The 26,306-nt window shown below is 47.7% G+C and overlaps 2 protein-coding genes across 13 annotated transcripts in view; one reads left to right on the forward strand and one right to left on the reverse strand.

Moving 5' to 3' along the window:
- Positions 1-12,872, forward strand: part of LOC308187921 (serine/threonine-protein kinase PAK 1) — a 115,515-nt gene extending 102,643 nt beyond the window's left edge. For 9 of the 12 annotated variants that reach the window (XM_080576354.1, XM_080576342.1, XM_080576351.1 and 6 more), the window contains 11 exons: positions 823-921; positions 2,237-2,330; positions 3,818-3,963; positions 4,306-4,388; positions 5,248-5,398; positions 5,926-6,150; positions 6,947-7,104; positions 8,837-8,984; positions 10,099-10,181; positions 11,282-11,364; positions 11,819-12,872. In XM_080576354.1, coding sequence (XP_080432480.1) covers positions 823-921; positions 2,237-2,330; positions 3,818-3,963; positions 4,306-4,388; positions 5,248-5,398; positions 5,926-6,150; positions 6,947-7,104; positions 8,837-8,984; positions 10,099-10,181; positions 11,282-11,364; positions 11,819-11,850 — 1,302 coding nt within the window. In that variant the 3' untranslated portion in view covers positions 11,851-12,872. Of the gene's footprint in view, positions 1-822; positions 922-2,236; positions 2,331-3,817; positions 3,964-4,305; positions 4,525-5,247; positions 5,399-5,925; positions 6,151-6,946; positions 7,105-8,836; positions 8,985-10,098; positions 10,182-11,281; positions 11,365-11,818 lie in introns of those variants that run through there. The other 3 variants (XM_080576343.1, XR_013945010.1, XM_080576344.1) reach the window with 3 other exon arrangements.
- A 500-nt stretch (positions 12,873-13,372) lies between these two features.
- Positions 13,373-25,476, reverse strand: LOC308187924 (unconventional myosin-VIIa-like). The gene is made up of 12 exons (XM_080576357.1): positions 24,291-25,476; positions 23,028-23,181; positions 22,701-22,856; positions 22,389-22,494; positions 20,989-21,102; positions 20,104-20,191; positions 19,811-19,917; positions 18,716-18,901; positions 17,649-17,765; positions 16,856-16,939; positions 16,464-16,583; positions 13,373-15,458 (listed from the first exon to the last, which is right to left on the reverse strand). The coding sequence occupies exons 1-12, from the start codon at positions 24,415-24,417 to the stop codon at positions 15,369-15,371; spliced, it is 1,449 nt and encodes a 482-aa protein (XP_080432483.1). The 5' UTR covers positions 24,418-25,476; the 3' UTR covers positions 13,373-15,368.
- Between the last annotated feature and the right edge of the window lie 830 nt (positions 25,477-26,306).

The following is a 26,306-nucleotide window of genomic DNA, read 5'->3' on the forward strand; positions in this document are numbered from 1 at the left end:
GTGGAAATGATCAATTTTACTATCAAAAATGGGCTTCCAGAAGATCCAGAAAGCTGTAGAGCAATTTGTGGAAAATACCAACACTGCGTCCCTATGTGGAAGAGATTAGGGACTGATTATTAGGATGCTGATCTGTAGGATCTCCCTGAAGACTAGTTAGGGCCTTGGTTCCAGTTTCTACTTGTGTTTAGTTCTCAGCAGACAAATAAGGTTCCAGGAAGAGCCTGCCATCATAACTGCTTGGTACCAACCTGGACAAGAAGCCACAGCACAGCATGAGCTACCCCTTCACTTTTTTTTAGTTAAAGATTAAATTCTTATTTCTGAACTACAGAAATGTTTGCAGTTGCTGAAGCCTCTTCCAAAGCAACTCAGCATAAGGAAGCTGTGCTGATGTCTCTTTTGGGTTTAACTTGGTGTTTCTGAGTTCAGCCAACTACAGGATTTAACGATAGTTGTTCATCTAGGCTCCATCTGCGTCAACAGACAGAGAGAGGCATCTCTCATCGTAAAGCAAGTGGAAATGGATCACCTCTGTAAATTCCTCTCTTTCTCCCGTGACTAGAGAGGGAGCCTTGAGGGCTGACTCAGGTTAGGTACTTAACTTGTAAAATCAGTTTTGCCATACAGAAAATCCAATTTATAGCACTGTGGGTCTGGTTTTAGTCCCATTAGATCTCTTTGTCTATGAAGTGGCACAGCCAAGCTTGTGCATCCCGAATTTATTGAGTCCAAGCTGATTAAAGAAGCCTGTTAGGCAAATAGATTGCACAACCTATGCAGAAATGCCAAAGCTTATTAATGTCCTTTGTATCTCCCCAGATTGGGACTTTTCTTGTCCTGGGCTTCTCTATCACAGCCCTCTTCATATTATCTGTACTCTGGGGAGATCAGTGGAAAACAGTCCGCCTCTCATTCCAGGTAAGAGGTTTGTTTGAAAGGAGGTTCTTTGAAAAAAGCAACTGGTTTCTTGAAGTATTGTGTGGCAATCAGTGGAAAATATTCCATATGGTAAATGTTTTTCACATGGGTTTTCCTGGCAGTCTGTGCAGTTTTGACTTTTATTAAGACTTAACATTTCCCGTAGGAAGGAAGGAAGCCAAGACCTGAGGTTTGGTATCAAGCTATTTGTTTGATATAACATGTCTCCTTTGGGGAAGTCGTATCTTTTTTTCCCTTTTTTTTGGCAAACTTGTTTTAAGTGCACTGTTAATTAGCAGGTGCTGAGGGCAGGTAAATCAGATCCGTTTGGCTGGTGGGGTTACTGGAGTGAGAACTCACTCCCTACTCAGCTCATGCCAGCTCAGCAGCTTTTAGCATTAGCCCAATTTCAGTCTCCTGCGACCCAGAAGAGCTTCATCCCCTGAGGATGGGAATCAGGGCTAATGCACTGGCAAAGGTTAAGAGAAAGTGTCAGCTTTTCCTCCCCTTTTCAGACTCTAGGGGAAGAGGATGGGGAGAAGGAGACACAAAATCTTTTGGGTTTCCCACAGGTGTGGTTTATTTTGGGTGTTCATGCCCTTTGAGATGCTTCAGCTGCTGTTCCCAAAGGACACCAGTCTTTAACAAATCCTGTGTTCTGTCCACTAGCCCTGCATAACTATCTCAAATATCCTGGGCATCTCAGGTGGCACCTTTGTTTATGCAACTGCATCCTGCTTCTGGTCAAAAGAAGTTGGGATCAGGTATCCAGGGCAGACGTTCTCACACACAATGACATCTCTCAATGACTTCTGCTTTTCTTCAACCCTTACATTTTAGAGAGTTGGCCAAGCGATAGGAAAGGCTGAGGAAATTCCGGTTTGTTGACATTAGATTGATGATTTAGTTGCAGTGGAGATGACTGTTACATGGATAAGATTGGACTGGATTAGATTGGATTAAAACTGGTGCTCTCTGGAAGATGTTCACAGGTTATGACGTAGTAGTAAAGGTGATTGTTTGCCAAACCATCCTGGACAAGGACAGACTTGTCCCTTTTGGCTGGTTGAGAGGAAAGGAGAGCTTTATACTGAAGTGAGGAGCACTCCTCAGTGCGGGGAACCAGCCAGGCACATCTCTCTGCCCTGACTCAGGAGGTGTTTTGTGGATCCAACCTGGGTGTGGGAGAGAAGATAAACTGCTGATGTCCACAGCAGGAGCCCATCTATGTGGGAGGCTGCAGCTGTGTTGGGGCTTGTTTCTGTCTGTATCCACACTTCATCCTTTGAATAAAATCCTTTTTTCTCCTTTCCAGATCACAGCCCCCTATCTCCACATAGGGGCAATAACTATCATGGTCCTCCTCTCCTGGCCCATGGCTCTGTATGCCATCAGAGCAGACAAGAAAGGTACAGTAGCTCTGCTTCCTGCTCCCTGTATGACAAAAGACACATATCAGTGTGGAAAATCAAGCGTGCAGGAGCTGTTTCCTCCCACATCCACATTCCAGCTAGAGTTGAATTTTAGTTTTTGAGTATTCCAGAGAAATCAGCAGGGCTGGGGCTTAGCCTATGCACTGTCTTGGGCCTGTCCATATTTGTTAGTGATTTGCATGCTACCTTGCAAAGTTTTGGTGTATACCAAGGTTGTGACAAGCCCTAAAGATAAGGAGATTAGCAAAAGTCCCCAAGTTCTAGATCATGCGTGAAAATTTGGTCAGAATTTTGCAGGAGAGAGCAACCAGTGTCCAAAATTGCTATGCTCAGTTTCACTGTCTCAGAAAGTCAGTCCATACTAGAGGATCTTAGGAGAAGCCAGATGAGATGGGGAAAAGAGTTTTCAGATTGGTTGTTAAGGAATTTTGCTTTCCTTTCCTGGTGTTATCCCTTTGAGAGCTCCAGGAAGTGTAAGGGCAAGGAGTCAAGAACAACTGCAGAAGAGCCTGGCTCTGGCTCTTTTTCTCTGACCCAGTTTCTCCATATATCCAGTGTTGTCTACATGACACCCATCTGCAGATGTTGATTTGTAACAGAAACCATTGACTTCAGACAGAATGTGCTGGTGGGAGCATTTTGTTTCCTACCTAGGAATTTCTCTACATTTAACTGCAGCTGGGGGTAGGGAGGAACATGTTGGGACCCAAGACTTTACAACCCACTGTGCCTAATGGTCACTCAACTCCATACATTGACTTGGTGTAACCCCAAGTTCTTTCAGAGCCACTAATACAGTGTGCAGAGGGGTGGTGGTACACACCTAAATAAGGAATTTTGGTGCACAGGTGCTTCTCAGAGGAACTGTTTCATTCTCTGAGGTGAAGGTTGCCCGCTGGGACTCTTGAGTAATATGTCAACAGACTCCAGAGACCATAGGTAATGAGTTGGCAGGTTTCTGAGATGCAGTACCCATGCAGCCAGTGTCAGTAGGAGACTGCATGTCACGTACAGAAAGCCAGTGACAGCAGTCTGAAGAAACCAGGGAAGCATTCACCTGGAGGGGAATGAAACTTTAAAATGTTGCCTGCTCTTATTTGAGTAAGAAAAAAAAAAAAAAAAGCATCCTTCTGTTGAGGATCATTCCTCTACAGGTAGGGGAAATTGCATTGCATCATCTCTAATGAAAAAGAAATGAAGGCTGTGTCTTGCTGGACGGCATAGTGAGATGCAAGTGCAGCACAAAACTTGCAATCCTAGCCTAAACAGCCCAAATCCTTCTTCGTCCTGGACTGTATTGTTTGGACAGACGGTGAAAATTAGGGGAAGAAGGGATGGAAAATGGGATGGGACAAAGCCCAACAGTTACTTAGCTGGAGGGCTGTATTAAAAGTCAAGCTGCAAGGCAAACGCTGTGCTACCAAATGGATTAACTCTAGCATTCCTCCTTCAAATTTTTGCAGTTGTTCAGGTGGTAATTGTTGGTCCATACCTGGCTATCCTTCTCTTTCTTTTCTTGATACCTCTGGGGATGTACTCTCCTTGCATCAGAGAGGAGGGGACACTTGGACCAAAGCCAGCCCTCATTGGACACCGCGGAGCACCGATGGTAGGTTTGGAGAAGCTATTTTACATCATTTCTTCATCCTGTGTGCTGTTGCCTTCATCATCATCATTTTTTCCCCCCAAGAAATCAATGGAGGGTGGAAAGGGAGACTTTTCCGTTTGGAACTGTGTGCCAAATGATCGCTCTGTGCGTTTGCTAACAGGGAACCCTGAGAGACATGGTGGGTTTGGTGGCTAAGGTGGAAGAAAGCAAACGGGAGACTTTAACAAGATAATGGTGGTCCTTTAATACAAAACAGGCGTTACAAGGAGACAGAAAGTATTTACAGAGTCCTCCAGAGTGTGTCTAAAGCCAGTCTGCTCATGGCCCATTTTTTTTCCCCAGCTGGCACCAGAAAACACTGAGATGTCATTTCAGAAGACAATTGAACATGGTGGGGATGGTCTTGAAACAGATGTCACCATTAGGTAAGGGGAAAACATAACACTTCCCAAAGCAGATACTTCTTCTAAGAGTTGCCTTTGGAGAGTTGCCATGTAATTTTGGGCAATTTGGTTCTGCCAACGGCTGGGACAGGGTCCCTCAGCTGCTGCATGATGCTAAGGGCTGTGGGACATGGCTTTTCTCAATAAGCTCTTATCTAACAGTCATTATTTCTACAGTATATTTTAAATACTTTTGCAACATACAGAGACAAGTTCCTACTGTAGTCTGACTTCCAGGCCTCACTGAAGGTCTTATCAGGCCTAGAAACCACCAGAAAATTGTATTTAGACCTGTGCCATCATTGATATAATTACTAGACCTTTAATTACCTTTGTGTATGGGACTCTTTGCCATGACCTTCTAACCTACTGGGCAGGATGAGCAGTTTCCAGGCACTAAGTAACTAAAATACTAATACTTAGGTGTTCTATTAATAAAGACCTTTCTATAAAAGAGAATTTTGCCTTTCTATCCATTCAAACTTCAGTCCTCTGAAACCTGTAGAAGCACTTTGGTGTCAGCAGAAAGAGCCTTTGGCCACAAGTTACTACCCATTTTCTTTTAGGGGCTGGCAGGCATAAATGTCACCATCTCCACTTTGCCCCTGAGGAAAATGAGTCACAGTGAGGTACAGCTTCACCAAGGTGACCCAGAAATATTTAAGCTTGAAATAGTTTGGTATCTTGAGTGTCAGCCTTCTTTCCTACCCTACCCTCTGCTCTAAGGGAGGCTGTACTGCTGCATTCATGGTGGCCCACACGTTGTTCTCACCTGGTTTGACTCTGCTTGTGCCATGAATGATCTCCACTCCAGGTGACCTGAATTCTTGCTCTCCAACAGCTACGACGGTGTTCCTTTCCTCATGCATGACAGCAGCCTGAGGAGGACAACCAACATCAGGGAGGTCTATCCCAACGACACTGCTCAAAATGCAGCCTTGTTCTCCTGGGATACCCTGAAGGAGTTGAATGCTGGAGCATGGTTCCTTAAGGCAAGCACCATAAATGACTGTGATGTTGTAGAAGAGACACTGGCTGGCTACAGCTTATTAGTATGAAAGTTAGGAGAGAAACTTTTGGTTGAGCCCACACTTAGTTGGTAGAAGTCATTCAGTTGGGGGTCTCCTTGCTTTGTCCTTTTGTCCTTTAGGCCTAGGAGACCTATTTTGTTTGGCTGGTGGGTGTTCTTGTAGCTCCTTATCATGGCAGCAGCAGAACAGATGGTCTGGAGAAAGAAGAAAACAGGTACTTGTGCAAGGTGCTGTGTGTAATACGGTTTACGTGATGGGACAGAGAAGAACAGCAGAGCTAGCTACACAATTTATGTCCCAGAAGCAGTGTCATCTGGGTTAATTATCCATGTTTCTCAGGTAGAAGAGCTAAGCAGAATAGAATATCCTCACCTACTGAGGGTTGATGCCAAACTTTTTCGCTTACAGAGGTATGAAATGTTTGCATGCAGCTTGCTCCTAGATATGACTGGCTGACTGATTTCCTTTTTACATCTGTTTGTTTCTAGGACAAACCCTTTTCATGCATGGGCTCACTGTCAAGGGCAGATCAAAACCAGGCAATGAATCAGTCAATTTACAAGCTAAGTAATTTCTTGCGCCTCGCAGACAGTCAGAATAAACTTGTTATATTTGATCTCTACCGCCCTCCAGAGAAACATCCTTACAGGTACTCGTGGATCAACAGAACCCTGGAAGTCATCCTCAATGAGTCCGGGATTAGACCCCATCTGGTAGGCTGGCCGCTCTTCTTTGTATCCCTTTTTCTTGTTCTCTGAATTGGGGTCATACTTGGCGTGACTTCACGAGCATGCAGTCTTTCCCCTTGCGTCCCAATTGTTTTCAGAGGCATCATTTGGAATATACTTCTACTATCAGTTCCTCAGCAGGTACAAAGTGGCATAATGCTACAGCAACACAGGAAATCAGAAAGTGTAGATATACCCGGTGATGCCTTAGGCCCCTAACTGTGTCCTTTCATCATTGTGATAATTGTCAGCGTACACCCTAATAAGCCACCTATACTTATTTTATATATTGCATAGAAACTCCTGGTTTAAATTAAAGTAGCTGGGAGCTTTATTGCCTTCCTCCCTCACTGTTAACTCCTTGCTTAGGATGGATGCTAAATCCATGTGGAGCAGGTTATATCCATTGATGTCCAGAGTTAGGCTGATCCATATCTGCTCCCATGCTATGATAATGGGAGAAGAGGGTATTTTCTGTTGCCTTTCCCATTCACCAAAGCTGCCTTTTCATTCATTTCAAACACCGCGTCTTTTGTTGGGCTGTGTGAAATGTTCTCACTGATTTCAAGTCGATAAGAAGGAACAGTGAATACTGATTTCTTGATGAAAGTGACTTGCAAATTTAAACCCTGAATCTAAATGTGCTTTGATCATTTCAAGAAATATATCATTTGACAGGCTGGGTTAAGCCCCTCAAGATCGTATCTTTACTGGATTTGTGTGAAGGGCATGGCATATAAGTGAGCTCACTGAATTCACCAAGTCCTCTTGTTGCCTGCAGGTCTTATGGTTGGAGAATGATATGAGGTCCTTTGTTCACTCTGTTGCTCCCGGGTTTCAGCAGACAATGGGCACTAAAGCCCCAGTTGAAGACCTATTGATGGACAATATTGTCAAACTCAATCTGGCCTACACTGAAATGTCCAGTGAAGATATCCGGTAGGTTGCAGTTTCAGCCCGAAGTGCTGTTGTCTAGAGGATGTTTGCTTCATGTGTGTGGCAATGCCTCCCTCCAGTGACCAGCTCTAGGATCTACAGCATTTTTGGCAAGAGCTCTTTTAGGTTAAGTGGCCAACCCTGTTACATTTTGGAGTTGAAGGACTTTATTTCATTCCTACAGTATACCCCGTGTAGGGCCAAGAGGTAGCATACGTAGCAAGGAGGGTAGCACCCCTCCTTGTCCAAGTCCATATCTACTTCACTGGGATCTGAGGATTTGCTGACTAGAAGGATGCAGGTGTCTCCAGGTTTCTACATATGCCATCCTCAGTATTGCTAATAATGAACCATGGAGAATGAACAAACAACTATTTAACCTCCTATGGCCTCCACAAACATCGGTGTGAGTGCATAATGCTGTGGTGAGAGAACACAACACTCTTGTAGATGGTATTTTGGAGACTTCATTATTGTCTCTGTTGCTACCAGTACTCTGTTGCTTGGGACACACTAACAGTGTAATCTCTCCAATGGAAAGCTCCACATTTATTGAAGGATTCTCCAAAATGGTTGTCTTACATAAACAGATATTTTTAAAAACACACATGAAATGTCTTACCTATCCAGCTCTCCTTTTGTAAACAGGATTTTTTGTTCTTTCCCATGCTCAAAAGCATTGAAAAATAATTAAAAACAAGTATAAGAAAACGTTTAGCCCTTTGGATAATAATAATGTTCATGTTTTCTTAATGATAATTTTCCCAACATTTAAAATGCTAGCTAGATCCATCTGGGTAAATCTGGGTAAATCCTGGGCAGACTATAGATAAATTTACAAATGCTCATACTGATGATACATTCCCTTAGTGTTATACAGAGAAATGGTATCACTTCATATTAAATTTCAGTAACTTATAAGGACATCACAAATGGCCAGCTGTTGCTGCAAGCATAAGAAATGTGAATAATGACCTTGAAGATTATTTTAAACACACTATTGGGAGATGACAAATGCATTTTTAGGTGGAATACTGAATATGAGCTGGCAGCCCCCAGCTGGATTGTCCCCCTGGGCCCCGCTCTCGGGAGGCCCCCCCTGCAGCGCTGCGTTCAGCTCTGGGCCCAGCACAAGGACACGGAGCTGCTGGAGCGGGCCCGGAGGAGGCCGCGAGGATGCTCAGGGGCTGGAGCAGCTCTGCTGTGGGGCCAGGCTGAGAGAGCTGGGGGTGGTGGGCCTGGGGAAGAGAAGGCCCCGGGGAGAGCTGCCAGCGGCCTGCCAGGGCCTGCAGGGGGGGCAGGGAAGCTGGGGAGGGACTCTTTGTCAGGGCTGGGGGGACAGGACGAGGGGCACCGGCTGGAGCCTGGCAGGGGGGAGGCTTCGGGGAGGCGTTGGGAAGAAATTCTTCCCTCTGAGGGCGCTGAGGCCCTGGCCCAGGCTGCCCAGAGGAGCTGGGGGTGCCCCAGCCCTGGCAGTGCCCAAGGCCGGTTGGAAGGGGCTCTGGACAACCTGACCTAGCAGGAGGTGTCCCTGCCCATGTAGGTGTTGGAATTAGATATTATCAACCGATTATTGGCTGGTTGGGCTTCCTTTTTCTGTTCCTGACCTACGTCCTATAACAAGTTAGGACAGAATTGCCATACAGAATTGCCAGCTCTCCTTGATTCAGCCCAAAGGAAGTACTAACCTCCTTGCTTTTCTTAATGAAGGCAATTGCCTCTTGGTCTTTTAAAGGAAATACGCTGAGGCAAACATCACCACCAACCTCTATGTGATCAACGAGCCGTGGCTCTTCTCCCTGGCGTGGTGCTCGGGGGCACACTCTGTGACCACTAATGCTGTCCACACGCTGAAGAATCTCAGCCAGCCCCTCTTCCTCATGGTAAGCAGTGATCCTCCCTTGTTCCCGGGGTACAAAATGGGGGGCAGATATTCATGGCTACCTTTAGAGACCATGGGCTGATTTGTGCATGAATAAAGTTCCTCTGCATGCAGACAGACTTAACATGAACCTGGTTTACCTCATTCCTCTGAGCCATACCAGGTATCATCACCCTCATTTCCTGGTTCTTCTTGGTCCATGGAGAAGAACCCTGGTTGGCTGGACTTGGAGACTCAGGCCTGACATGAGGGAAAATAAGTCATACTGAAACTTGTCTAGGGTTAAAGGAAGGGGCCTTTGAGGGTACATGTGGATATCGCATGAGGATTTCAATCTCTAAGCTTCTAAAGAACCTTATTGCTGTCAAAAGTTCCTAAATCCCAGGAACGCCTACATTCCTTCTCAACTTGGTCTGTTGTCACAAGCCCAAAGGGAAAAAAAAAAAAAAAAACCTGCTGTGAGGAACTTTTCACATTGCTTGTCTGCCCTCTACTGTGCCTTTGACAACCTATAGGGCTACGGAGCACCTGGGTCACTGGTCTCACCAGAGTCCCTGCATTCAGGTTACCACTCTGAATGACTGGTTTCACGCTCTTGAAGTAGATTTTACAGTGCTTCCATCTCCCACCCAGAAAACCGCATCATTTCAGTCCATTCTGAGGGCGGGAGTGGTCTGATGTGAGGACAAATCTTCAGATGCTCTTGGACTTGAAGCAGGAGCCAACCCAGCCCCTCTCTGGTTTTCACTTAAGTACAGTTTTTCCAGGGGCAGCCAAATGCCATCTGTTGATATTAATGTCATAGGGAAGCAAAGGAAACTACAGGGCCTGCCTGTCCAAACAAGTCCCTGTTGTATTTACTGTGATGTGGTCCAGTCTCCTTGGCCACCCAGCGGACTTGTCCTTATTGAGACCGATGATTTTGCACCAACACCCACTGGCAGGTGACCTCTTTAAAATGCCACCAAATACCTTAAACACCGTAAGGATATTACTTCACATGCACACCAGGGAGCTGAATTGCTAGGATCAAGAAGCAAGGAGGAGCTAGAGCAGCTTTCTTGCGTATTTCGGGGTCCTTGGTGTTGGACACATCCTCTGTTGTTCCCTTCCAGACGCCGCAGCAGTACAACATCATGTGGATCCTGACGGACCTGGCCTCTGTGCTCCTCATCTCACTCATCTTCGCTCTGCACTGGTAACTACTGAGCTGCTAGTGGCCGTGCTAGCCTCATCTGTTGTCCCCCTTGGAGGAACGAAGGGATGCTTTCAGTGACCTGAAGGGTTAAAACTGCTCTAGAGGACATCTTCCTCTTGAAGAATTAGAAAAAAAAAAAAAAAAAAAAAAAAGGCCTTAAAGTCTCCAAAAGCCTCTGCACTGCTCCTGCTTGCTATATATTTCCCTTTCCTTTTGGTAACTCAGACATCACCTACCCGAAGGATTCAGTGCAGACTTGGTGTGTTTAGAGTAGCAGCAGAATCCAGTTATCAAAGCTGGAAAACGAACTGATTTTTCTATTTTTTACTATTTAGATTATTTGGACATTGGATGTAACTTAGGAGGAGAGCTCTCATTGTTAACATTTGTGCACCTCATGTCTCTGTCTGCATATATCAGAGTCACTGAGGAATCCATCCTCCCAGACAAACTATCTGAAATATGAAATATACCCAGAAATACCTGAGTGTCACAGACACTATTTTCTTTCTTTCTGTGCTGTCCAAGACATTATCTATGTTTAATAACGGAGAAACTGGGGTCAGGCTGCTGGATGCTCAGCTCTGCCGTGGTTGGATCAGAAGCCAGGCTGTGCTCCTACAGCAGGAGGTGCTGGGCTCAGCTCTTCACCTGCCTGTGGGTGGGTGGAGGGACCAGACCAGCCAGCTCGGGGCTGTTTTCTGCAGGGGTGCTGGGAGCACAGCTCTGCTGCGGGTCACAGCAGGGGGAAAGATCAGGAAGATCCTGGGTGAGCAGCCTGGCTTGCTTATAAGCATGGCGTGGTTATGTGGAGTGCTTTGGTGTGGAAAAGGAGAGACAGCTATAGTTTTGCTTTGGAAGGCTGGAGAGGGATTAGTCAAAAAGGCGCCTTCAAAATGCTGTTTTACACGTGAAACGTGGACACTTAGACATCACAGCTGTGCATCAGGATCCCTTCTCACTAAAAACTTGAGCAAACCCTCAGGTACCAGGCCAGGTCCTGCCCTGACAAAGTAGAAAAAGGGTGATCGGGGCTCCAGGGAGCTGCGGGGCGAACCACAGCAAGCAGTGGCCTGATCCAAGCACTTTGCCCCTGGCAGGTGGCGAGAGCGGAGTTTCTCCTGCTGTGCCCACGATGGTGGCTCGATGCTGGAGAGCGGCACCTACAACAAGTTCAGGACAGGTGAGCGGGGTGAGGGGGGGCAGGAGATGGATCCTGCTCGGGGTCACCTCTGTCACGCCCATGTCGTGGTGAAGGATGGATGGGTTATCTCAGCATGGGTGCAGTGCTGTGGTTCCTCCCCAGTGATGAACATCACTTTTCATCAAAGCCATGAGCAACCTTGAGCTCTGCTTCAAGCAGAGGTTGGACCAGAGAGCTCCAGAGGTCCCCTCTGACCTGCTTTACTCTGGGATGCTGTGAAAAAGGAACAGAAGGGCATTGAGCACTCTCAGATCTCCACGGCAAGGTGGGGTCTGTTGGGGATACCCCCATGCGCCAGATTTCTGGACTAAAGGAGCAGACAAAATGACCCAACCTGGGCTGCAGGATTTTTTTGGGGCAAGCTCTTTGCTTGTGACTGCTGGCAAAATAGCTGGAGGTGTGTCAATAGCTCACTGCTTGTCTTCTGTTGCAGAGCTCAGCAACATGCCTGCTGTCGTGGCCTGACGCGGGCAAGGAGGAGGTGCAGACCTGCCATCTCGCGGAGGATCGGAGAGCAAAGCCTGCCCTGCTGCCCCTTCCTGCGGTGCAAACAGCAGCCTGCCTGGCAAGGGGGAGCCATTTGCCACCACGACCCCGATGGAGATGAGCACTGACCTTGTTCTCCTGTTGCTTTCCTCTCAGTCCCATGCCTGGCAGGGATCCCCGGGGTGTAAGGGAGCACAGATGGGGCTGTGTCCATGACGAAGCTGTGCACCACGGTGAAAGGATTAAACCTCCCTGGCAGTATTCGTGTAGGAACCACCATTTCCCTCTGAGACCACTTGTATCTCATCCTGTAAGCCCTCCTGCAGTGTGTAAGCCCTCTGTTTGTGCAGCTTTGTTTTTATCTTCGCTGCAAACACCCGAGCACCCTCTAGTCCTCCTTGCCCTTGGTTGTCCACATCTCTCCAGTCTCCTGTCCACACACTCCCTTCCTCCTCTCAGGTCTGCTCCAGCCCCAGGAGCTCCCCAGCCCCACCACGACGGTCAAGTGCTGCTGGATGGTTCACCAGGGTCTGTGCCTCTCCATAACACAGGCAGGGACAGCTTAGGTTTTCCTTTCCCCTCCTCTAGTCCTGCCGTAAACCCCAATGGGACAGACTTCACCCTGGCTGTGGGTGAGGGAGTATTTTCCACAGATGCTAAAGGATTTCTTGGTGCCTTGGCCATGTGACTACCGGGACAGTAACCAGGAGCACAACACTTCTTCATCGAGCTGGGTGTGAACTGGTTCCACGAGGGGTCCTGTTTGCTTTTCCCTTGGGAAGGTCTTTGTTACCTGCTCTGCATCCTGGGATTTATTCCGATTTTCATTTCTCCCGGTGGCTGCTGGCACATACGGGGAAGGAATTCCATGCCTTGTTCTGCAAGGGAGATGTGAACATCTCCAGGTTTAAGCCATACATTTCTACTTGAACAGATAATAAAAACTTTTTTTTTTTTTTTTTGTAAATTTTAGGTGATGTTTTAAATACAGTTTGGCTCTCCAATCCTGTTTTGTTCTTATTCCAGGGGATTGGGAAAGGGGAAGAACGTGGCATTCAGATCATCATCATTCAGAGGTGTGTTTTTGCTGATTAAACATATCATCACAAATAAAAGGTGAAAGGGAAGTACAGGGTTTCAAAGTTAACTGTGCTGAAAAGCACTCAAACCTTTCTAAGCTTGCAATTTTGAGGTATTTTGGAGGCTAGATGTGCAAAAAAGCAGTAGCTTCCCTTGGAAAAGGGCAAAAGGATTGGTGTAGAGCAGCTCCAGATCTATGAAGCGTGCAGAAAGGATCCTAATGATGGTGTTAGCTCCCTACCCCCCCTTCTTAATTTTCGTAATTTTTGTGTCCACTGACGGTTCGCTCCCCCTTGCCGGATATTCTCACCAGGAGCCCCGTTCCACCAGAAGTCCTCTCCCTGCTGAGGACCTGGGGGCCCTGATCCCACCCGTGGAGCCACCACCACGACCGCACAGTGCAGGACAGCCTCCCGCAAGCCACTTTATGCCTTTTAATGAGAATATTTCACTTGGACATACGTTTTTTTTCGTGTTACATTGCTCGGTGTGAATACAAAGAGGCCAGCAGATGCTAATACATATGACACACAGGCACACGCACACAGAGCCCCAGCACCCCCTAAATGGTGGGGTGCACGGGAGGCCAACAGAGCTGTGAACGAAGGGACGAGGGTGGCGGTGGGGGAAAGCTGGCCCAGACCAGCACTGGAGAACATTGCTAGGCTGCATCGTCTACTGAGCGTGTTGTGGGCGGCAGGGGTGGCTGGAGGCTCGTCGTGGTGGTAAGGGGGATCTCCTAGCAGCCCTGGCTGGCTGGTGGACGTCTCCAAGCAGCATTTTGTTTGCTTTGGTGGAGAGACCGAGGTCCAAAGCCACTGCTGTATCCCCGTCAGATGCCGTGCTCCTGGTGGCCTGGCAGGTAGTGCTCCTGGTGCCGCAGCGCTGGGAGACTGAGCTCAGTAAGCCCAGCAAGGGTTACTTGAGCTTAACTGGTTAGTGACACCAACATCAGCTCTCAGCAGACACTTCTCACCCCTCCTGATGCCACCTGCCCAGGAACGTGCTCCTCTGAAGCCTGGATTTTGGAAAGGCACCCCATGCTCCTTCCCCTACCTCCCCCCAGACACGACATGCCTTTAGCCTCCTCTCTGCCGGCAGGTCCCAGCTCTGGTCCAAAGGAGCTGCTCCACACTGTGTGGTGCTGGGTGGACGATGGGACAACCAGCCAGCAGATCGGCAGGGCCAACCAAAGATGGAGAAAAACCCTCTGAAATCATGGGCCTGTGCTCTCTGAGAGTGCTTCAGGCTCCAACCGGGGCTGGCAGAGAGCCCTTTTATACAGCAACACACACAAAAGCACAACAAAATCATTAAGTTTTTTCCAGCTGTGATGGCCAAGTCCCTGTTTAGATCAGAGCCCTTTCTGCACGTGGGCTTGGCCACAATCTTCCAAGAGCAGGAACTTCGAAATCCCTACGTCCACGTTGAAGCTTGCAGTAAAGATCCTCCCAGGGTTAATTTGTCTGGACACAAGGAGGGCAAAAGGAGATGACATCTTCTGAGCTTCACTTCCAGCTGAGCCCTTAGGTTGGGGAAGATGTGCCCCAGTCACTGGCTGTCACGGTGCCAGGGGGATCCTAGGGCGAGGAATTGTCCTGCAGGTCGCCCTCAGCCCTGAGTCATCGTCCAGATACCAGCGCAAATTGCGGGATATTTTTTTTTCTTTTTAATATTTTAAAAAATAAATAGAAGAAGAAACAGAACTTTAAAATTTGTTCTTTAAATATTTCCAGCATTGCACAGACAGCACTTCAGTACTCTAGCCTGTTCGATCAATGATTTGTTTGTTCTGATTCCTGGTTAAAATGTGCTCCTCCCAGCCTGCTTTTTCTTCCTGTCCTTAAGAACACGGTGTATTCTTCTGTGATGTCAAAAAACAAGCCCCGCAGTGTTCATCAGACACCTTTCCAGCATGGACTGGGGCTCTGCTACTCCTCTTCAAACCTGAAATGCCCATAAGCTCACCAAAAGCCGTTAGCATCTCGATAGCTCTCTCTTTACTTAAAATAAAAACACAAACCAAACCAAGCCACACGCACACGCACACACACACAAATCCTCTTCCCAGAGCCTTTTTGATGGCAGCTGTTGGGTTCAGGCAAACGTCCTGCCGGAGTTTCTTTGCTCAGTCACTGCCTGAGAGCGGTGGTGTCCCCTGGAAATCTTTGAGGTTTAAGGTGGAGTCGGGGTGCAGGGTGGGGAAGGAGGACGGGGGGGGGTCAGAGATAGTCATCCTCGCTCGAAGGGGAGGTGGGATTGGAGCCTTCGAGGTCAGAGTCCAGCGAACTCCCTGACGGCGTTCGGCTCATCTTCCACATCTGGGAGGCAAAGGTTCTCCCCCAGCTGCATGGGTACCCCACAGCCCTCAGCTGGCGAATTAGCCCCATGGCCACCTGCCAGTGGCTTCTTGCAGTTCACTTGCTACCCTTTGCACTCCTCTGTTTGCTCATGGCTGTTAGCATCTGGCTGATGTACGAGGTCAAAAGATCATCCATCTTGTAGCCCTGGTGAGGAGAGAGAAGATGTTACCTGCCTTTATAGCACAGCTTGGTCTCTGGCTCATGCCTCTTGAACACACTTGCTACAAGTTGTTAACTTATATATATGTTTCCAGGTATATTTTTCCTTTCTTTTTTTTTTTTTTTCTTTTTCCTTCTTCCTTTTTCCACAGTTCTCCTTGAGTGATATGGCCCTGACACAAGGATCAAACATAATTTACAGCGCAAGTCTCTCCCAGGAGGCTGCTGAGGCTAAGGATGTGTGGAGCTTTGGAAGGGGAGTGGATTTTCAAATGGCCAAAAATAATGTGAACGCCCCAAATTAATAACAGGACAGGACTTTTTATCCTACATGCTTTGAGTTTAAGATAGACTAAGCAGAAGTGTTTTGTTTTCTTTTTTTTTTTTTTCCTTGTGGCTGTTAGTAGGTACAAGCTGGGCAAAGGATCTTGGTAAAAGGACACCCCCTGAGCCCACATCTGCTTTGATACGCTTTTCACTCCAGTGACATGGAGCAGTGTCCCATGTTCCTGGGTTGGCAATGCCCCAAGAACCTCAGGCTTGCCTGTAACTTGGAAGATGGACCTAATGAGAGCCCCAGTTGCTTGGGCAGAGCCATGGTGTGAGTGCTGCTTGTTTGCTTACTACAGGCTTGTCCAGTGCTACTGCCCTGGGGGCAGTGGCAGGGAAGTCTTGGATGAACTCTGTGCTGCCATAAAGCTCTCCATGGATGCATAGGAGGTGAGGCCTTACACACTTAACATATCCCCATACTTAATATCGAAATCATCCCTAGGAAAAGCTGTTCTGGAGATAGCAACCAGACAGTGCTGAAATCAAGGGGAAAAAATATAAAAATAAAAAAAGAAAAACACACATTGTTGGGTCTTCTATGAGACCACTTTCAGTCCAGAGAATCCCTGAGACATGGCTTATGGGAAGCAGTTTATTTTGGCCTGCCAAAGTCAGGATTTTTTCTAACTGTGCCCATCAATCTTTAACACTCCTTACCAGGGATGTCTCGCAGAGCAGCTTGCTTCCCCTCACCAGGTTGCCGATAGTTATATGGAAGTAGGTGTTGCCGCTGCTCCAGTTGGAGATCTTGGTGAAGGGGTGAGTGATGAGAATATCCTGGTGGGAACACAAGACTCACACTCAACACGAGAGCCTCAACCTTTAACTTTCCTTCAAGCAGACCAAGGATGTCTGCTGAAATGAGAATATACCATGGCCTCACAGGAACAGCAGTGAAGTGCAAGACTGCGGATCCTCCATTCTCGTGGAGGACTGCTCTACTGGAAGGTCCATGCGGCTGGTGGAATAGCACAGCCTTTGGGATTAACCCTGTAAGGGGTTGGGGAGTTGGCTCAGGAGCACCTGGTGAAGACCTCAGTTTTGCTTACCTTGGTTTTGGGATCGATGAGGCTCACTCCATGCTTATTGATGGCAATTAGAAGGATTTCTGGATAATTTGGCTCTGTAGTTTGCTGTTGGAAATGAGATGAACTGGTTAGGGGAAGTGTCGTGCTAAATCAGGCCCTTTCCTATTTCCTCACCCAGTATCTTCTGCCTGCATTTGCATTTACATTTGGCAGCTAAATCACTCTGGGTGGAAAAATCACTGGATATTATTCAGATCCACTACGCCATCTAATGAACATGACAGAAATTAAGGTGCCTAAGTTCAAAGATATCATGAACGGTTTCAGCATCATGTTTCCACACCATGCTTAATGTATGGTCCCTGAGTATGGGGGGTTGCAATAAGGTGCCCAGAGTTCTTGGACTTCATCACTACTGGCCTCCCCTGCCTGTGATGGGAACCTGGTGCCATGATGGGTGATCTGGATTGGGTTCACAGTGTGTGCACGTGTGTGAAAATTACACGTTCCCTTTTGCCTTCACAAAACTGAGAATGGCTCTTGCCTCCTCGGCAGTACAGCTGCGAGGATAGACCTGAAGAGGACTGAGATACGTTGATGCTCTACAATGCCCCAGTATTGTAAAGAGACAGGGCAGCCATAAATGAGTATCTCAGCCCTTTACTGATGAAGAGACTTACATCCTTTCCCTGTCTTATCAGAGTTGTTCCACTCCAGGCACTGGGACAACCCTGCATACCTGGAACCCCTCCATGATACGGGACTTCTGATACTGTCTCAAAGCTGCCAGGGAACCCCCAGGCAGGGCAGGTACCTTCACTTCAAAGAACGCTGATCCAAATGTAGGCCACTTGAAGATAATCTTTAGGAAGGCAAGCTTGGCTTCTTCTCTCGTTTTGCCTGCGTGCTTATTGTAGTATGCCACGATGGACTGCAACAGAGAGGACAGCAGAGCTGGAGGGTTTGCATTGCCTTGGACCAAAGATTTTTGCAGGGAAAGAAGCATCATGCTACAAAGACGGACTATCCTACCAGAAACCATAATTGCTTCACGGTAACTGGGCTTTCGCTGAGATTCATTAACAAACCACAGCATATGGTGAACCTGTGATCAGTTCTTCCTGCCTATTAGCTGTTCTCAGATGGCAAGTTTCTTGGGATGAGTAAATATTAATTGGGCCAAGAAAGTAGCTGGAGAAGTTTTCCAGGTGGAGACATCTATTCTAGTCTCTGCTCCAATGAACACTTCACAGAAGTGTTGGTGGGTCACTGGAGCAGAGCCTGGAACTAAAGTAGGTCTTTTCTTAGAAGCTGTACTTATGACTCCATTATAGGGATTATAAATTTTGATCTTTCAATTTTGGGAGCAGAAGGGACTGAGGGGACTTCGACACAGAGAAGCCAATAATTTGCTGGTTAGACACATGGCCAAGTTCAAGTCCCAGCAAACAGAAAGGACTTACAAGATTGTTTCTTGGCAGTGAGACATCTACATTACTTTATGGCCTAGACTTGTCCGTACCTGTGCCACAGCTCTCCTTGTGTAAAGCGGGGAGAATTGCCTTTCTGCTCAGCAGTCTGCCTTCAGCAACAAAGCTTTACATGAGACCATCCCCTAGATGTGTCCATACAGCACTGCATCCACCACTACAGTCACAGCAACGTGCAGCACAAAGCCCACAACGTGTGTGTGTGTCTGAACACATGTACAATTCCTTCTCTTGGTGCTGTTGGAGAGACTGTGGCCCTTTTAAGGCTCAAGAGGGACCATGGGTCACTCCTTCTGGCAACCTGACTTCAGTGTTGAACATCAGACAAGTCACACGAGATGCTGGGTTTCCCCCCACCAAGCCTGACCTATGACTAAAGCTGCTGTTTTACCCGCTTCCAGTCATCTGGAGAGAGCTGCCGGACGAGGTCCTGAGGCACCAGCTCCTTCAGAAGCTTGGGGATGCTGGGGAAATAGGATTTGTCATCCTCAAACTTCACGCGGTAGATGAGAGCTGCCAACTGCAGGACCTCTTCCCGTGTACACTTGTGGTAGCCGCGCAGGTACTTTGGTAACTCCTGTATGTGGAAGAAAGCCATTCAGAAATAGAGGGGGTGACCTCAGACCTTCACCCTCTGGTGCTAAATCACATTTTTGGAGGTCTCCAGCTCCTGGATATGAGGCTCTGCCTTAGGAACACTCATAGTTGTTGTACCAAGTGTGGTGGACAGGCAGCTGCTCAGCTGAGACCACACTTGATGTCTAAAGATCCTCTCTGGCCTGAAACGTTCTCGTGTTACAGGGTGGTCCCTGTGGTAGGTATCAGATGTGTGAACCTACAGTCTTGTTCTCCCTCCCTCATTGCTGAAAATCCAACCCTTGTAATGGACAATTGGAATTGAATGGGTTTTTTTTCCTCCCTTTATTTTTCCTTTTCATTTTTTTTTCAATCTATTCCCCCATTACGAAAAGATGCTTGAAAATGTGTCAGGTAACTATCAAAGCATCAGAGGCTATGATCATATTAGGATAATTGCTTTATCCAGGCAAGAACACAGGGAACATCTGTGTATTTGCATAAGTGTATGAGAAAGCTTTGGGACATGCACGTGTCTCTTTCTTCCCAGACGAAGAGCTGCGGCTTCTTGACTGGCTGCTGGGACCATCACAGCTCACGCCCAAGAATGAAGGAGCTGAAAACCTTCAGAATGCTTGTGAATTTGTACTCCCTGCTAAGGCTGAGTGCTACTGTGTCCCACTTCTTGCTACTTTCCCAAGAAGATCTGGCCCAAATCTCAGCTGAGTTGGTTGCCTTACAGTGCATGAAGCCTGGTCCTTGCCATACAACCCAACTGTTCTTCATAGCTCTCTGTTGAAGGCAGGACTTTGTTCTGTTAAAAGTAAAACTTCAGGCATCTGCACATACACAGTCTTTCCACCCTAATTCCTCCCAAAGTCTCTGCTGCTATCTCAGGTTCCCAGAGCACCTGGTAATAGTGGAAGATCGAATCTGCCATCGAATCCTTTCCAGGCGTTGTGTTGGTCCAGAGCTTTTTCATGAAGAACACTTGGTAGGTGAGGGAAGGCACTATACCTGTGCGAAGGAAGCAGGGAGCAGATCTGAGAGCAATGCTGAGAGCACCAGCCAGGTCATCTGTCAGGTTTTGCCCCCAGGGCTGGCACGGGCAGCACAACCACAGCAGCGTGGCCCATCTTTAAAAGGGCTGGAGGGCTCAAGGAGGGCTGTGCGTGACCCCAAAGGGAGAAAAGTCACTGTTACCATCTTTCGCTGGTCTTGCTTTCTTTATCCAGTCCGTCAGGTGTCTCACAAAGTCAAAGAAGAAATCGCCCTCGGGCACACTGATGACCTGGGGGCACAGCACATGGTTACAAAGGCTGAGGAAGCAGCGAGAGGCCACAGGCAGGGCTGGCTGTTGCCCCATCTCCTGCAGTTTTTGCTCACTGCTTTGTCTCAATTAGACTTCTCTGCTACAAACTGCTGATGCCAGAAAGCCATTGCCAACAACTCGCTCTAATTCCACCCATTAATTCTTATTGCACCTTCCTGTTTCCCTGGAGCAATTAATTTCCCTTCCTGATGACTATCTCTGTAGATTTCTTCCAGTTGCCCAAGGCAGCTCTAAGCTTGCACATTTTTCTTAATCCTTATAAGCCAGCCAAAACCAGGACACCGTCTCAGCAACATGGGTTTTCTACCTCTTTCTCCTGATGGACCCTATCTCCTTTGCCCCAGATCAATGCAGCATCACAGGAACAGCTACCCAGAGGGGACCAGGCTGGCTCCATCTGGCAGTCCCCATGTGCTCTTTAACATTCAATTAATTCGCAATGCAGTGACCTCTTTAGGCAAAAAATGACAAAAATGACAACAAAGGCAAAAAAAGAGTGACTCTTGCCTCACTCTGGATCACACAGGGATTCGGTGGGCCACAATTAGTGTGAGATCCTGCACATAGGGTGGCACTGGCTGCATCACTCAGTCAGCAGGACACAGCAGGCTGCCACAGTGCTATCATCGGGCATTAAAGCCACCTGCTCTCAACACAGGAGACCTTTGCCTGTTTGTGTTTTAAGCCCTTTGGGATGATTGCTGTGAAGCACCGAGTGTTTTGGCATTACCCCAGCCTCTGTGTGGGTCACTCACCTTGTCAGAGATTTTGACGAAGAGGCTGAAGCCTTCAGAAGATTTTAGGAGCAGCCTGTTGGAGATGTTCTGGCAGAAATCCTTGGCTTTTGTGCTGGACTCCACCTCAAATGCCTACAAAGAAAGGAAGATCATCACCACTGCTACCTCAAGATTAATTTCTGCTTCATGCTCTCTTCGAGGAGCTCTAGGCTCAGATATGTGAAAAGATGTAAGTGCCCACCACCAACGAAAGAAGTGATTTTATGGATTGTGGCTCTGGACATGTGAAAAGGAAATTTGCAGAAGTTCAGCCATGAACTTCTTATTGGGAACTTATTGGGAACTTAAACTTCTGCCAGTCCCATGCATGGCCACGTTTGCCTGAACCACCAGAACCCACGTTCCACATACCATGAGAGAATGGCCTGGAGCTCACTGTCAATGCCCCTCAGTGCAAATGCATGTTGTACCACAGGGACACTACTTGGCCAGCCCACCTGGGTGACTGCCATGGTCAAAGGGACCACAGACACGTGCCGAAGTCCCCTCTGCCTCCTTCTACTGGCTCTCACACAGATGCGTGTGTATAAAGCAGCTTATTACTAGTCACATAGAAAAAATACTCAGAGTGATAAGAAGTCCCAGGAGATCTGTAAAACCCCGTTACAGAAAAACATGGGCACACACACAGCTACTGGAGAAGAATACCCTTTTCCCTTCGTGGGTGTGCACTGCTTTTCACATAAACTCCCTTGGAAATACAAGAATTTAGTTGTGCCCAAGGGCATGATGAAAGAGAGGAGCAGGCAAGCCTCACTGGGAGACTAATCAGTAGCATGAGAGAGCAGTACCTGCAAGGACATGCCTATCTGCTCCAGCCTCAATTTATCTACATGCCTTATTAATGTCTAAGATGATTAATGAAAGGTTCCTGAGTGCAGATGTTATGATTTCTGCGTCATCTCAGGTCAGAATGGGGAATAATTTTAGTTTCCTTCTTGCCAGCTCCCTGCCCAGTCCCTGGGACTGGTACCCAGCTGGGTATGGTTTGGTGGACTGAATCTGTCAGTTGAGGCTGCAAATAACTGATGGCCAAGGCCTGTGAACCACTGAGGGCGTGGATGGAGATGAACACATCCTGTTTCTCTCTTCCTGGAGTCAAAATTTGCAGTGAAGACTGACTCAGCACCCATGTCTGGAGAAGGTGAATTGCAGGAAATCAGACCCCTGAGCTCCAGTCTTCTATCCTGCCTCACCAAGGTAGATAAGGATGGATCTTTCTGATGCTGCTGTTTCAGACTCTTCTGGGAAGGCTGAATTTTTTCTGAATCAGAAACAACAGTAGCCTTTTCTGGGATTTTAATAAGAAAATTGACATCCATCCTGACAAAAATGAAGTTTCCTTCTATCCCATTTACCTCATCGGTGTCATCAGGAAAGTAAACCTTGTGGAAAATCTGGGTGGTTTTGTGTTGAATGGCTTCCACTTCTACGAGATGGGGAGGGTACTTTCTGGATCCATTCCTGCAAAACAGGGAGAGGCAAGTGCCATAGCATCAGCAACATCCTCCACCCAAAGTCCTTTTAGTTCAGTTTGGCTGAATGCAGAGAAAGGCTGTGAGCTTCCAGTGTCCCTCCAACTACTACCAAAACATCTCCTACTTGTAATTTCTAATGCATATTTGGATGCTGTGGCATGGTCAGGACTAGGAGGTCTTTTGGTGCTGTACCTTAGGGCTTTCTGGAGTCTTTGGATGCAGTCTGCTGCCAACGGGTGATGTTTTCGGGACTGCAGAAACCTCTGGACATGGGGCAGGAGGATGTTACTTGGAGGGAAAAGGCCTGTACACAACCACAGCAGCTCCCAGCCTTTCTCTTCACTGTACCTAAACGAGGAGAGATCCAGGAGGAAAAAAGTTATGGCATGGACACTGCTCTGTGCTTTGGCATGGGTGGGTGGTTCTCAGCTAGAGGGGAGGAGACATGCTTAGGCTCCAGATCTCCTTTGCCCAACAGAGGCTAGTGTCTTTGGGCCAAGCAAAACCAACGACTCTTACTTGATGTGGTTGTCCGTAAGCTGCTTCAGGGTCTGGCAGTAGATTTCATCCTTCAGAGGCTCAGCTTTCAAGGCACCTTCAAATATTTGGTCTGTCAGCTCATTGACTGAGCGGGTCCTTTTGGATGGGTAGTCACCCATGTACTTCAGCACTGGTGGGAGGCAGGAGTCAAGGATCAGCTAAGCGGGAGGTCTGGAGAAGCCCTTCTGTTGATGATGTGATAAAAGACATCCCACATTTGACTACAGAAGTGGCTGCAATTTGGTGGAGGGGGCACAGTGGTAAGGCTTTAAATTTCTTTAGGAGATGTCCAGCGAGCTCTCTCTCTTTTTCATGCATCATCTCAGGTCAGAAAGAACCACTTTGTGGTTGGGATGTAGGCCTAGGAAAGTTCTGTGACTACTGTGTTACCTGATCACACATAGTGATACCACTATAAAAGACCAGATTTTCAGCTGGTGTCATGAGGCAGAGCTCTGCAGACAGCACTGGAGCTGTGGTAACATAAACCAAATGATGACCTTCACCACTTCACCATATTGTACCTATTCTGCATGACAACAGGTCACAGTATTCTGAATAAATGTGTTTAACATGGAAAGGAGAATGATAAAATTGCAGATGTTCTCAATTTTTACCAGTCCTTTTAGTTCCTACTACTGCTGTTATTTGCTGCTAGGAGGAAAACTGTAGCAGCAGTAACTGTGCTGTAGCATCAGTACCGGGTTTATACCAACAGAACTGTTCGAACTAAAGTCTGTATCCTAGAGCAAAACCCTACCAAAACACAAAGGCGACTTCCACAGGTTAGATTTATATTTGTACTCAGCTTCTTTCTCCCATGCTGTCTTTATTCTGCCAGGAAAGTGATACTCAGGCATCAAGCCCTGTCCCTGAGGCCATGAGGACTAGTTTGTATCCATAATGATTAGGTCTACTCCCTTCTACAGCAGATGCATCCTGGAGAGTTGAAGCAAGCCAAAACAGAACTGTTGAGTTAACCGCTAAGCGATGTGTACCTGCAAGACTCAGTAACTTACTCCCTGGACCTTGCTTATGGAGAAGACACCCATCAGCTCTCAAGGATACTCAAATACAGATTTCGGGATCAGATCCATCTCCAAGTCCATGACATGGTCCCAAAGCCCTTAAGAGGGACCAGAAACCTTTCTATGGACTTTAGTTGGGTCTCTGAAGAAGCTGCTCAGCCCTTTGCCTGTCAGCCCTGTTGCCCAAGGGGTGCCCCAGGAAGTGGAAGGATATCAATGAAGGCCATGCAGGCTTCTTGGGACAGCTCCTCGCTCCCCAGGATCTTCTTCAGCAACGGCTGTTTGATGGGCTCACGGGTGTAACACCACAACTTGTCCTTCCCACGGCTCTTGGTGATCATGACCCTGCTCAGGGTGTGCTTGGGTGGTGGCCTGGTGGCAAAGGAAAAGCAAAAGGAAAGGTGGAGAGGTTACAGGGATAAAATGGACTGTGTGTAACCAGTGCTTCACCTGGAAGGCTGTTCACAACACCAGAATAAAGAACTCTTACACCAAGTGGCTATTCACAGTTTTACAGAGTATCTGTCTCCCGCTGTGTCCAAAGGTAGTCATTTTTCCTTTCCTAGGGCTCAGAAAAGTCCCTTTTGGACCCTACCCAAGCACCTTTTCTACTGAAATAAAAAAAAAAAAAAAAAAAAAAAGCTTCTAACCACAAGAGAAGGGGTGATGGCAATGGGTGGTGAGGGAGATGGGCAGCAACAATGAAAGAATATTGCCCAGTAGAACAAACCCACCAGGGTGAAGACATCTCACAGGACTTGGTCTGTCTCCATGGGCTGCCAACCCCTCTAAACAGGAGCGGGAGTTTTTTGATCAGTCTGGTAAGCTACATTCAGCAGTGGTGCATGCTTTGGAGCTGAGATGAAAATGTCCCCACGTAATTCACCTGCTGCCTACGTGGTCTCAGGCTGTGTAAGGGATCACTGGGAAGGAATACTAGACCACTAAGCACAGCCTCCCACAGATTCACAGATTCACAGATTTCTCTAGGTTGGAAGAGACCTCAAGATCATCGAGTCCAACCTCCGACCTAACACTAAGTACTCCACTAAACCATATCCCTAAGTTCTACATCTAAACGTCTTTTAAAGACCTCCAGGGATGGTGACTCCACCACCTCCCTGGGCAGCCCGTTCCAATGCTTAATAACCCTTTCGGTAAAGAAGTACTTCCTAACATCCAACCTAAAACTCCCCTGTCGCAACTTTAGCCCATTCCCCCTCGTCCTGTCACTAGGCACGTGGGAGAATAGACCAACCCCCACCTCTCTACAGCCTCCTTTCAGGTAACTGTAGAGAGCGATGAGGTCGCCCTTGAGCCTCCTCTTCTCCAGGCTGAACAAGCCCAGCTCCCTCAGCCGCTCCTCGTAAGACTTGTTCTCCAGACCCCTCACAAGCTTGGTCGCCCTTCTCTGGACTCGCTCGAGCACGTCCATGTACTTCCTGTAGCGAGGGGCCCAAAACTGAACACAGTACTCGAGGTGCGGCCTCACCAGAGCCGAGTACAGGGGGACAATCACTTCCCTAGACCTGCTGGCCACACTGCTTCTTATACAAGCCAGGATGCTGTTGGCCTTCTTGGCCACCTGAGCACACTGCTGGCTCATATTCAGCCGACTATCCACCAATACTCCCAGGTCCTTCTCGGCCAGGCAGCTTTCCAACCACTCATCTCCCAGCCTGTAGCGCTGCTTGGGGTTGTTGCGCCCCAGGTGCAGGACCCGGCACTTGGCCTTGTTGAACTTCATGCAGTTGACCTCAGCCCATCGCTCCAGCCTATCCAGATCCTCCTGCAGAGCCTTCCTGCCCTCGAGCAGATCGACACACGCACTTAGCTTGGTGTCATCTGCAAACTTACTGAGGGTGCACTGGACGCCCTCATCCAGATCATCGATAAAGATATTAAAGAGGGCCGGCCCCAGTACCGAGCCCTGGGGGACACCACTAGTGACCGGCCTCCAACCAGATTTGACTCCATTCACCACAACTCTCTGGGCCCGGCTATCCAGCCAGTTTCTAACCCAGCGAAGCGTACACCAGTCCAAGCCCCGAGCAGCCAGTTTCTTGAGGAGAATGTTGTGGGGAACTGTGTCAAAAGCCTTACTGAGGTCAAGGTAAACCACATCCACAGCCTTTCCCTCATCCACCAAGCGCGTCACTTGGTCATAGAAGGAGATCAAAGATCTCCTGAAGATGGGTACTTCAGCTGTGACCGCTTTAGCCTTTTGAAT

The sequence above is a fragment of the Anser brachyrhynchus genome, assembly GCF_964034855.1.
Source record: "Anser brachyrhynchus genome assembly, chromosome: 1".
Taxonomy (NCBI): Eukaryota; Metazoa; Chordata; class Aves; order Anseriformes; family Anatidae; genus Anser; species Anser brachyrhynchus.